The sequence below is a fragment of the Gadus macrocephalus genome, chromosome 8 (genome assembly GCF_031168955.1).
Source record: "Gadus macrocephalus chromosome 8, ASM3116895v1".
In the NCBI taxonomy this organism is placed as follows: Eukaryota; Metazoa; Chordata; class Actinopteri; order Gadiformes; family Gadidae; genus Gadus; species Gadus macrocephalus.
The window spans coordinates 8,084,029-8,096,382 of NC_082389.1; the positions used below are offsets into that span (position 1 = coordinate 8,084,029).

At 51.2% G+C, this 12,354-nt stretch overlaps 1 protein-coding gene across 1 annotated transcript in view; it reads right to left on the reverse strand.

Moving 5' to 3' along the window:
* Nucleotides 1-776: 776 nt before the first annotated feature.
* The window catches only part of LOC132462829 (receptor-type tyrosine-protein phosphatase F-like), a 95,679-nt gene continuing 84,101 nt past the window's right edge, over nt 777-12,354 (reverse strand). The window contains 4 exon segments of the mRNA XM_060058591.1: nt 777-1,087; nt 1,089-1,118; nt 9,238-9,465; nt 10,941-11,019. Coding sequence (XP_059914574.1) covers nt 956-1,087; nt 1,089-1,118; nt 9,238-9,465; nt 10,941-11,019 — 469 coding nt within the window. The 3' untranslated portion in view covers nt 777-955.

Below are 12,354 nucleotides of genomic sequence, written 5' to 3' on the forward strand. Positions count from 1 at the left end.
CTTTTTCCCTCTCTCTCTGCAGCCGCGGTGCTGACAGGCCTGGCTGGCTCTCTTCCTGCAGTAGGCCAGTGTACACTCTGCTGCCGTTCCCGTGGCCTGTCAGAGCTCAGGGTATCCCCCTGAACCCCCCCCATAAAACAGTACATTATCGTGATGAGACCGGATGTAAAGGCTTCAGAGGAGGAAAGAAAGAGAGAGGGAGCCCCATTGATGTCAGTCGGGAAACAGAGCGAGCGAGAGAGCGCGAGACAGAGAAAGAGTGAGAGAACCACTGGTGTCAGAGGGGAAACACACACAGAGACACAGAGAGAGAGTGAACCACTGGTGTCAGAGGGAAACACACACTGACACACAGAGAGAGAGTGAACCACTGGTGTCAGAGGGGAAACACACACTGACACACAGGAGAGAGAGTGAACCACTGGTGTCAGAGGGGAAACACACACTGACACAGAGAGAGAGAGAGAGAGAGAGAGAGAGAGAGAGAGAGAGAGAGAGAGAGAGAGAGAGAGAGAGAGAGAGAGAGAGAGAGAGAGAGAGAGAGAGAGAGTGTGAGAGAGAAAACCACTGCTGGGGAGGAAACAGAGGGAGGAAGAGAGGAAGAGGGAGAGGGGCAGAGCTCATTAGCAGTCCTGATGCAACCAAAGGAAACAATGCAATGGCCATACAGCACTGAGACCACAGACACACACACCTACACCCCTGCAGACTCACCCACCCACACTCCTCCCTGCTCCCCCCCCCCACACACACACACACACACACACACACACCAGGGTGACATTTGAGCCACAACGCTGTTTCACGTTTCTTATTGACCAACCGGCTAATTCGAGTGATCTGTCCGTAAGTCATTAAGTCATTAAGTACACATTCCTGCAGCAGTCAGGAGGAGGACATCGCTGTGGTTCGGTCTCACACGGTGCGGCCTGGGCGTCCACCGCAGGGAGTCAACTCACCTCTTGAAGAGGAGGATGGCGATGACGATGATGATGATGAGCACCACGGCCAGCACGGGGCCCATGACCCACAGCATCTCCGGCTGCTCCACGCGCGGGGACAGGTCCGGGATCTGCACCTGGATGGGGGTCCGAGTAGGCGCTGGCCGAGAATGTCCTCTGTGGGAGAGAGGGAGAAGAGAGAGAGAGAGGGAGAGAGAGAAAGGGGTGGATGAGTGTGATAGAAGCCAGACTGCCATTGGCCTCAGAGCGTGGGACATCAATCGCAGTTTTCTTGCCGACACTGATAAAAGCTGTCGAGTTCTTAAGAAGCAGGGGGCAACTATATTTCACCGACTCGACGCCTGTGCATTGTTTTTGGTCTTTCGTGTGCCTACGCTGTCGTCTTTGCCTGTGGTTAAATGATTCAGAACCACCGGGTCCCCTTTGGTCCGGGGTGTTTTGCATGACACGTCTTTTGTCCGGAGTGGCTGATGACAAATGGCTCAAGACTCTTGCAGGCTAGCTACCGCTGGAGCTGCGGGTCGCTGACGACGCTAACCAGAGCGGCGCCAGGCCAAGCCAGCGCAGCAGAGGCTGCTTCGGCCAGATGCTGTTGTTTTAACCAACGACAATAACCACCTTGCGCGGGGCTGAAAGGCAACCCAGGACCACGTGAGGCAGTGAGACTGGCCATGGCTGGGAGGGAGAGAGGGAGAGGGAAGAGAGAAGAGAAGAAGACAGAGAGAAGAAGACAGAGAGAGAGAGAGAAAAGAGAAGAAGACAGACACAGACACACACAGACAGAGAGACAGAGAGAGAGACAGAGAGAGGACAGAGAGAGAGAGAGAGAGAGAGAGAGAGAGAAGAGAGAGAGAGAGATGAGGAGAGAGAGAGAGAGAGAGAGAGAGAGGAGGTATGTCTCCTGGCAGCAGAAATAAATGAGGGCAGAGGAGAGGACTCATCTCCTCTTCATTAGTGCTCACACCGTGACGGGAAGGAGGAGGAGGAGGAGGAGCAGGAAGAGGAAGGAAGAGATGGCGGCAACGGGGGGTGCGGGGGACCTGGTTGGAGATTTTAAATGAGACATATCCGCTGTATTCTGACAGGAAATGACCAGTGAGGAATACGATTGTACATATTTGAGAACGGGGGAGTGTGTGGGGGAAGAACAGACAGGGCAGAGTTTGCAAAGTATAGCTAAAAACGGTGGCAGGGAGAAGGAGTCCAAGGTGTGCGTTTTGCATGGCGGGCAGTGGCGGGGGGGGGGGTCAGGGTTTGACGCCCCGGAGCGAGAACACAGCCATGAGTCGGCGGCCATTAGGGCTCAGCTTGTGTCCTATCAAGGCGCCGTGTGAGAAGAGAAAGGGCAAGGCGGGTGACGGGTGACAGATTCGATCACCAGCACGTCCGCCTCCGTCCTGGAAGGAGCCGGGGCTCCCAGCATGCAGTGCGGGCGCGGGTAATCCAGATCATTAGCAGCGCAGCTGGCTCCGCGGCGGGCAAGGCAGATATTAATTGGAGAGAGATAAGGCAGGGCGAGCTGCTGAGACCTGAGCACCCCCCCCCCGTTCCCCCCCCGTCGCAGAGTTAAACACACACACACACACACACACACACACACTCACACACACACACACACACACACACACACACACACACACACACACACACACACACACACACACACACACACACACACACACACACACACACCCACCCCTTCACCCGATGATATGGTTTAAGCTGAGAGTACCTCATAGGAATGTACCAATCATACCAGAAAGTGTTTGGCCAACTTTATTATCGAGGTGTGCAGTTGTTCCAACTCAAACCGCGTTTTTCTTTAACGACTTTTTTGGACGATGTTAGCAATCGACAGCAAACTGTGTCACGGGAGGGTCCTCGTTTAAGGGCGCCTTTCTCCGGAGACGGACCCACTGCCGGTGGGACGTGACGCACACTCACGTTCCAGTAGGAAGCACCCCGGAAATAGGTGACAGATGGTAGCATGGAAGCACAACAATGCGTCATTCGTGTTCCGAGGGGGACATGCAGAAGACATGAGGAGAAGGAGGTTGAGGAGAGGGGAAGCTGGAGGACAGGGGAGGGAATCGGGGGGGGGAACAGAGAGGGTGATATCTGTGATGCTCCGTTTGAAATGTCTTCCGGAATCTCATAGAAGCTCAGCCTTGCAGGTAGCTAATCATTATCATTATCGTTATCGTCAGGCGCGTTGGGGAAAAACGGTATGCCTCGTTCTTCAGACGGTTATGAAGTGATGCCAGTGTGCGCTTCTTTACGAGGTTACCTTTGGCTCCCAAACCTTGTATGGTTATTACGTCTAGACTGCATGCGGGATTTCTTTCTTCAGTCTTTTTGTGTGAATGTGCGAAATCTATAAACGAGCCTCAGAGACAGTATACAAAAGTAACAATGGCTTCGGAAAATACAGCGTCCGTGTACGTCTGTGTGGCTAATTCATTTATATGTGCATCTTTAATTATCACTCTGCTAATCTGTGTGTGTGTGGGTCAACATCGCGTGTGAATTGTGTTCTTCTGGCGTGATTTGGGAACAAGGGCACAAAGGAAAGGAGTAATGACGTTAGTAATGACAGTGTTTATCTGTGTGTGTGTATCTGCACGTGTGTGAGTCTGTGTCTATACTTGTGTGTGTGTGTGTGTGTGTGTGTGTGTGTGTGTCTCTGTATCTGCATTTGTGTCTGTATCTGCACATGTGTTTGTGTCTGTATCGGCACGTGTGTGTGTGTGTGCGTGTGTCTGAACCCTGGCTTTGAATGACAAACTCGTGTGCTTGGCTCTCTGTTTGTAAGAGCAAAGACACTGTGAGAGATACCCTAACACAAATTGTACATTTGTGAATGTTGCCGGCGTATTTTTCAATGGGCTGTTTTCCCCGCCCTCTCTTCTCGTTGTCTACAGCGTGTTCGACGGGCGCTCCCACCGCTGGAACGTGTGATCGGTCTTAAGTGTTTGTTTGAGACGAAGATGCGGGAGGTGGAATGCAGAGGTGGGGCGGAGAACAAAGCAGAGAGAGAGAGAGAGAGGGGTGGCGACGGAACGAGAGGGTGGAGACCGGGAGAACAAAGCACCGAGAGAGGGAGGCTGATAGAGAGAGGTGAAGACAGGGAGAGGAGTCGGAACGAGGAGAGAGAGAGACCGGGAGAGAGATAGATTGCGTGGGCGGGAGGAGTTGAGAGAGAGAAGAACAGATTGGGCGTATGAGAAGGAGATACGCTGGAGCACACAAGAGACTGAGGTGGAGAGAGAGAGAGAGCGAGAGCGAGAGAGAGAGGCGGAAGGGGAGTGAGAGCAAGATGGCGAGAACGAGAGACAGACAGCGAGAGAGACAGCGACAGAGCGAGAAGGAGAGAGAGCGGGAGCGAGACAGAGAAAGAGCGAGAGTGAGACAGAGACGGAGCGAGAGAGTGAGACAGAGACAGAGCTAGAGCGAGAAGGCGAAACGAGAGACAGAACAGCGAGTGAGACAGAGCGGTAGCGAGACAGTGAAAAAGTGAGACCAAGACGGAGACAGAGCAAAGAGCGAGATGGAGTCTGAGCGTGAGCTCACTTTGGTGCTAGCTGAAGGTCTGGGAGGCTCCTGGGCTTCCATGGCAATGGGAGGCAGCAGGGGTTAATTTCATGAGATCTCTCTGCCTAGTCAGCACGTAAAGGGTTTAGATGGCCAAGTGAGGGAGGTGGGGGGGTGGGTTAATTTGAACAGGCAACAAAACAAATAAACTACATTTCGTTGAGGCTTAAGCCTCTAAAAGAGATACGACATATAAGAGGGGGGGGGGGGAGAGAGATAATAAGAGTGGGAGAGAGATAAATAAGATGTGGGAGAAGAGAGAGAGAGAGAGAGAGAGAGAGAGAGAGAGAGAGAGAGAGAGAGAGAGAGAGAGAGAGAGAGAGAGAGAGAGAGAGAGAGAGAGAGAGAGAGAGAGAGAGAGAGAGAGAAATAAAGTAGGAAGGGAGCTGGAGATATGGAAAGAGAGGGGTAGACACAGCAGGGACAGAGACAGATATGCAATATATATAATATAATATATAATATGTGCAACTACGCCTCTATCTGTGACGAACAGGGATAGGGCTGCAGGGCGAGGCTTACCCCTGCTGGAACGCCTTCTCCCCTCCACCCACAACAACCCCCCCCCCCCGCTGCTGCATCTCCACAACCTCGCTCATCCCCCCACCTCATCCGTTCTGTTTTGCCATTCAACAGCAGACTCCTCCACCTCCATCAACCTCCTCCTCCACCTCCATCCACCTTTCTCCTCCTCTGCCCCTCGAGAATACAAAGCATCCAGAAACCTGGAGGCGTTGCTAAGAGGGCTGTGTGTGCGTGTGCGTGTGTGTGTGTGTGTGTGTGTGTGGTGGGTGTGCGTGTGGTGTAAAAGACGTGCCATATTTTTCCCCACGCGAGATGCCTACTAATTCTTCCAGAAGAATTGTCATTGTTCATTCCTCAATAACCTGAGCTGGCAGCTAGTCAGTGCTACCATGATATTATATTTCTATATATATGCATTTCATATTAAATTATAGCTTATATCTTTGAAAGCTATAAGCACATGGACTGACGGTGTCTCACAAAGCAAAGATGGAGTCAGCATGTAGAGTACCAATAGACTCCCAGAGGAACCGTCCAATCAGAATACTTCTCAATGAGTCGGCTGTTGCCGTGTCGTTGACGCACTTCTCGACGAGGTAATCGAAAACGGGTGGCAAATTAGTGCACACGCTACAGCCAAATCTCTGCCCTCTTCCGCCGAAAACCCCTTCCTGTACTACATCACAGGGCTGGGGGCTTTCCTCCCTAACAGCCGCCGACATCATCACACCGCAAATACACACCGTGAAGGACTCGACACCCAACACGCACACTTAGCACTAGCTCCCTGCACCCTCCTCTACCGTCACACAGCCTGCTCCCAGCTCCTCTCTCTCGTCGCATTTCTCCCTTTAAACGGTACAGTTTACAGGCAACCGGTGTCTATCATCCCATTTCACACCTCCCCCGGCTTGTTTAGCTTCCTCGGGGCCCGCTTGAGCCAACATGCACTCTGCCCGATTCTTCTGCCCCTTTCCATCTCATCCCCTTCGCTTCGTTCACCTTTGTCCCCCTCTCTTGCGTCATCCCCTATTTTACCCTCCCGTCCTTCAATGGATTTCATCCCCGCGTGCCCCTCCTTCATGCCAGCGGTGAGCGGTGCTGCCCGGTTGCCTTATGAAGAAGCAGCTGCCCTCTGTGCGCACAGAGAGAGAGACAGAGCGAGAGAGACAGAGCGAGAGAGACAGAGCGAGAGAGACAGAGCGAGACAGAGAGAGAGAGAGAGAGAGAGAGAGAGAGAGAGAGAGAGAGAGAGAGAGAGAGAGAGAGAGAGAGAGAGAGAGAGAGAGAGAGAGAGAGCGACACAGAGAGACAGAGACAGAGATATAGAGAAAGACGGAGACAGAGACAGAGAGAGCGAGAGAGAACAGCCCCCCCAGGGGCTGTTTGAGTCCTGGCATCCCTGTGGCCATGTTTCAAGCTGATGGCCCCATCTCGTGGTTCTGCCTCTCTCTGGCGTGGTGCTGCGTGTATTAGTAGTGGTAAAACATTTACAAGCACAAGGGGAGATTGCGCCTCAGCCCCCCCCATCCCCCCCCCCCCCCATCCCCCCTCCCCCCCATCCCATCCCACTGCCAAAACATAAACAACAACATCTCTGCATTTTGGCCTTTCTTCCTCTCGCAGAGTGAAGGGGAATTGATCAGAGGGCTCTTTTATTGTCCACCTCAGCACCGACCGCGGCTCAGTAGGTGGGGAGCGGATTGATCAGGTCGGATCAATGGAGTTTTTTGAGGTAGTCTGGGACTTTGGGGAGGAGGAGGTGGGGGGGGGGGAGGGCCTGAGGGCTCTTATCTGGCCCGTATCCCACGCTAAAGGGGGGGGGGGGGGGGGAGACCGAGATGCTGTGCTGGGCCTTCTGAGGGGGGCGGGGGGGGAGCTTGGGGGAGAGCTGGGTGCTTAAGTGTCTCAGAAGAAGAGAGTGGAGGTGGGCCACGGTTAAGAGAGACTCAAAGCCCCGTGGTTCACGTTTGGAAGGACGAAAGAATGACAGAAAAAAGACAAAATGAAATGAAGGAAAAATGAGAGAATTTAAGAGAGACCGAAAGCAACTTTCTTTGGTACTTTGCGGTCGTCTGGTGGTCTAATCTGCTGAATATTCATGGCCTGGGTCCGGGAGGAGCCCAGAGCAATCCCATCCTAGCATCTCTCGCTGTGGCCAAAGCGGACCGTCCCACTGAGAACCCTGGGGCCTACATGCAAGTGTTGTTTGACGCAGCGCGCGCGCGCGCACACACACACACACACACACACACACACACACACACACACACACACACACACACACACACACACACACACACACACACACACACACACACACACACACACACACACACACACACACACACACACACACACACACACACACACACACACACACTTCGGTGAGCGCGAGGGTACAGCGTGGGCGAACCTCCAAGTGTGTGTGTGTGTGTGCGTGCCTGCATCTGTGTTTATGTGTGCCTGCCTGCGTGTGCGTGCCTGCAACTGTGTGTGTGTGTGTGTGTGTGTGTGTGTGTGTGTGTGTGTGTTCATCTGTGTGTGTGTGTGTGTGTGTGGGGGGGGGGGGGTGGTTTTAGCTGATAGGGAAGTTGGTTGGCTGACTTTAAAAAGTTTACAGATGAAAGGCAGAAAGCCTTTCATGCGTAAACAATTTCCGGTTCCCCGCTGAAGCGGCTGTGATTTTGTGGGGCTGGGTAACGACGGTTCGATGCCGAGTGTAAAGTAAGTGCTATAAATCTGAATGGTCCTGACAGCAGGCTACACAAGGGTGAGAAAATGCTTTTTCTTTGTGTTGGAGCCTTAAAGGTCAAATCGATCTGCCATTTTCAAGGTGCGTTTTGAGAAAGACAGCGAAAAAAAGGTAATGTTTGTGCATGAATACAAGCATCAAGTGCTTGAAGAGGCTTTACATAGCGTTGTCCTACTCTATACAACAAATAATAATGGCACGAGAAACTAGGATTGATGTGTTAAGTAGAGAGATGTTAACTACCCGTTAAACTGTTTAACGACAATATCATTTTTAACTGATTAAGAAAATAATGTTGTGTAATGTTTGTGCATGAATACAAGCATCAAGTGCTTGAAGAGGCTTTACATAGCGTTGTCCTACTCTATACAACAAATCATAATGGCACGAGAAACTAGGATTGATGTGTTAAGTAGAGGGATGTTAACTACCCGTTAAACTGTTTAACGACAATATCATTTTTAACTGATTAACAAAATAGTCTGGTTACAAAAAAGCAGTTAAAAACACCAATTATAAATTAACTCATGTTCTGAGGTGTTTTTTGCTGCCTTCGACATATAGGGCAGGGCCCAAATCTTGCAAAGTGAAAGTAGTCTTGCACTAATCGTTTTGAATTAAAACATTATGACTAACTCTAACTTCAAAATTACTGAAAACTTTTGGGTGTAGCCTAGCACATCATCATTTGTTCAGGTTAATTTGCTTTTAAGATTGCCGTTACATTTAATCAGCAGGGTTGTCAGTGATGACATACGCTTAAGACTTACTGCTCAGTCTTTTAGCCATATACATGCAGGCTTTAAGCAGGAAGCAGCCTCAGCTTTTTTTCCTCTCACCCGAGATTATGCGTCTCGCATAATCCCCACGCTCGCTGGTACATTGTTACACTTTGAGGAACGGCGACACCAACGGAGCTGTCAAGATTTGTTGTCACTGGGAGCACTTTTAAACTTACCAATTGCCCGTTAGCCTGCTATATGCTAATCGCGACCAAGTGCTTTCAAAGCTGATATCATTAGTTAGTTGTAATATAAGCCTTGGTAATAATCAGTTTTATTTAATAATGCTGGGGGCAAATGCTCACACAGGATTCCGGATGCCAGTCAGTGTTGCGCTAGACACATTTCAGGCGGCGCTGGATTTCAAACAGGTTTAGGTTTACAACCATTCAATTTTACATTCGGTAACGTAACGTTTATCGTACACTTAATATCTGATATTCGGAGCCGGCCTTTCTTATGCACTCTCCAAACCCCCACCCGCGCCTGGGGATTTAGGCACGTCACCATCATCATCATCACTCCTCTTCGTGCCCCTATGGGACATCAGGCTTCAACTCTCCATTGCATTCGGTCCCTTTAGACACATACACCTGGGAATCCAAACTCTCGGGGCTCTTACGTATTTGTCGCTGGCGTCACTCTCCTGCTCGCGCAGGGCGGCGAGCACGAAGCACAGGTACTGCTGGTGTCCCGTCAGCGGCTTGTTGAGGAAGCCGTTGTAGCGCTTCTCGTCTCCCAGTGTGAAGGTGGCAGGCAGGGGGTTCAGCTTGGCCGTGATGTAGGGCTTGGCCGTGTCCAGCTGCCGGCGCCGGCGCCTCAAGACAGGGCCGTCGCTCGACTCCAGAAGCTAAGAGGCCGAGACAAAGAGAGAAGAGAGGGTTCGTTTTGATTAGGGAATCGACGATATGTTGTTTTTTTTAGGGCCGATGACCGATACGGGCTGCCGATTTTCTGCCGATACTGCTTTTGCTCCCTCAATTAAAATCATAAAAATGACACAATGATGAGAACAAATGTTAAAAGTCGCAATGTAAAAAAGGAACATTTAAGGAACACGTCTGTCCGTAAATCATGCCGGGGAAGAAAAAATAAAATAAATAATAAGAAGCGGAAAAAATCATCCATTGTGGATGCACGTAAAATATACCTATATATAGATCGGTTGATAAATCGGTCGATCACTAGTATTGATGTGATTTGGCTTTGAGGTCCTCTGATACAGTTCTCATCAGAGCTAATCAAAATGTTGTCAATACATTTGAATATTCAAAATCAAAGTTGTTTTGTCGTTGGCCAAACTCTGGATGAGAAGGAAACAGAACTTAAACAATCTTTCACATGTTGCCTCAGTAATTAAAGACTGCGAACCCACAGAGGTCATCGGAGGTCAGTGCGTCAACATAGTGTAAAACGGAGCAAATCTTGTGGTCATTAATCCTCTGGACTCACAGGAGGGTATTAAGGTTAACCACAAAAAACACTAATAGCATGTCTCCAGGTTAGAGGTGAGTGTTACGATAATCACGCTGCATTGCTATGAGACTAGCAATTAATGCCCTATCTCAGCATGACTGCTATTGTGATTAACAAATGAGTGTTTTCCGAGGCAATTTGTTTATTGGTGTATTCCAGGGGCCGCTCCAGTCAGGGCTTTCATCCAAGCACAACGTTGGACGTCCCCGACAAGGGCCGGCTCTGTGCTTAATGACTCTGGGATGTGTCCTCTCTCCACTACGCCAATGTCAAGGCTGTCGGTAACAGCAACAATAGCGGGAACGGGAAGAGCGCCAAGTTGAAAAGACACTCACAAGGTTACTCGGGAATACAGGAGACCATTTTTATGTTTAAGCCTGTCATTTAATTTGATTGTCTTTGATTTCCCCCGACAGAGTTGCAGGCCATTATTCAGGGCGCCAATCAAGCCGTTGTAAATCCATGCAAATATTAAAATTGAATATTTTAGTTTATGCATTTTATGTTTGTCGTGGGCCAAACTTGGAAGGACAAGGAGAAAGTACTGACTGTAGAAGCGGTATTTCAAATGTTGCTCCAATAATTAAAGCCTGCTGACCTAAAGCTGTCGGGTTCACCCGCTCTTGGCTCCCAAACCGGATACTCTGCCTTTCTGAGCAAACCAATCTCCGTCCTGCTCCCCGGCTCCCCCTCTGCGCTCCCAGAAGGGGAAGTGCTAATTAACTGCCAACAGTCACTTCCTATCCCAGTCGGAGCAGGAGGTACCGTCTCTTGGCTTCTAACCCGCCACAGGCAGCCGCCTCGGCCTTCAGGGGGGGGGGGGTTGCTGGGGGCGGTCTGACCACTCACCGCATCCAGGTCCATCTCGTCTGGGTTCTCCCATCGCCGTGACGACGCCGTTACCGGCACCACTGCGATGTAGTACCACCTGCCGGGGCAAAAAGGAAAGGCTGCCGTCACAGTGTGCCCGTGACGCCACGGCACCTCCCCGCGGCGGGCGCGGGCAGCTCGGTTCACACCTTGACCCCAGCGTTCGGTGTCACATTATTACGCTTTTTTATTTTTTTATATTGCTCGAGGTGTGAAAAGACGGTTGGTGGTTAGGGGCGTGTTGGGGATTTCACAACTCGGAGTGCGGTACAGGAGGTTGGGAAGCAAGGTCAAAGAGCTGGTAAATCGACGCGGTATGCTCCAATTAACGTCTAATGACTAAGAACAGCTGCCACGAAGACCCGAGCAAACACTCCGTCCCGCGGAGGGAAGGCTTCATCAAACAAGAGCTCACGCTAGGATTCCCATGGGCCGACGGAGGCCGGTCACGTGACCGGCTCTGTGTGCGCTTGTTTGATGCATGAGCGTGGCTGTCTGCCTGGCTGTCTGTGTTTATCGACGTGTGTGGAAGCGTGCAAAAAGCCCAAACCAACCCCGAACCCCCCAATCGACACCAGCAGGCTTCCACGCTTCTCTCCTCTTCTGGCAATCTTTGCTCATTTTCCCAAAAACCCCACAAACTCATAAGAAAATAAGTCTGCTTTTCAGGCGGTAGCGGTAACTCTGTGCTCCCCTGTTCGGCTCGGTTCCTTCTCATCTCATCTCATCTCCCCACCTCCCTCTCTTCCTAGACCTTACTTTAAAATTCAATCACATCTCGGAGCTTGTGTAAGAACACCTCCTCCAGCTCCTCCACCCCCTCCACCCCCTCCACCCCCACCCCCTCCTCCGATCAGCAGCGCCCCACTCTTCGCCTGACGTCCGTCCTTGCTGGAGCTCGGCCAGCTCTGACAACCCCCCCCGGAAAGCTTTTTATATTTTACAAATCAACGCCTGGCCCGACACCGTGCGCCCCGCGCCCTCTTCAGAGTGATATAAGCCGCATGCATGGCTCTATAGGCGCATGCCGGCCGGTGTTTGTACGTGCGTGGGTGTCCATGAGTGGTCCTGTGAGGTCATAAGAGTGCACCGATGATGGATGGGAGTGTGTGTGTGGGTGGCAGTGTGTGTGTGCCTGGTTGCGCGTATCTGGAAGTGTGTTTATTAGAAGATCTGGAGGGGGTGGGGGGGATAATATGTCTGTGTTTTATGTGCGGAACGGCGGATGACTCCAGCACCTGTTTATGAGTGTGTGTGTGTGTCTATGGGAACGTGTCCATGTGTGGACTGGACACATGTGTGCATTTGAGTGTCTGCAGATGTGCGGATGTGTGTGGGGGGAGAGTTGGAGGAGTCTGGCGCAGACAGATAAGTCACCCCTTTCCCGGGGTGC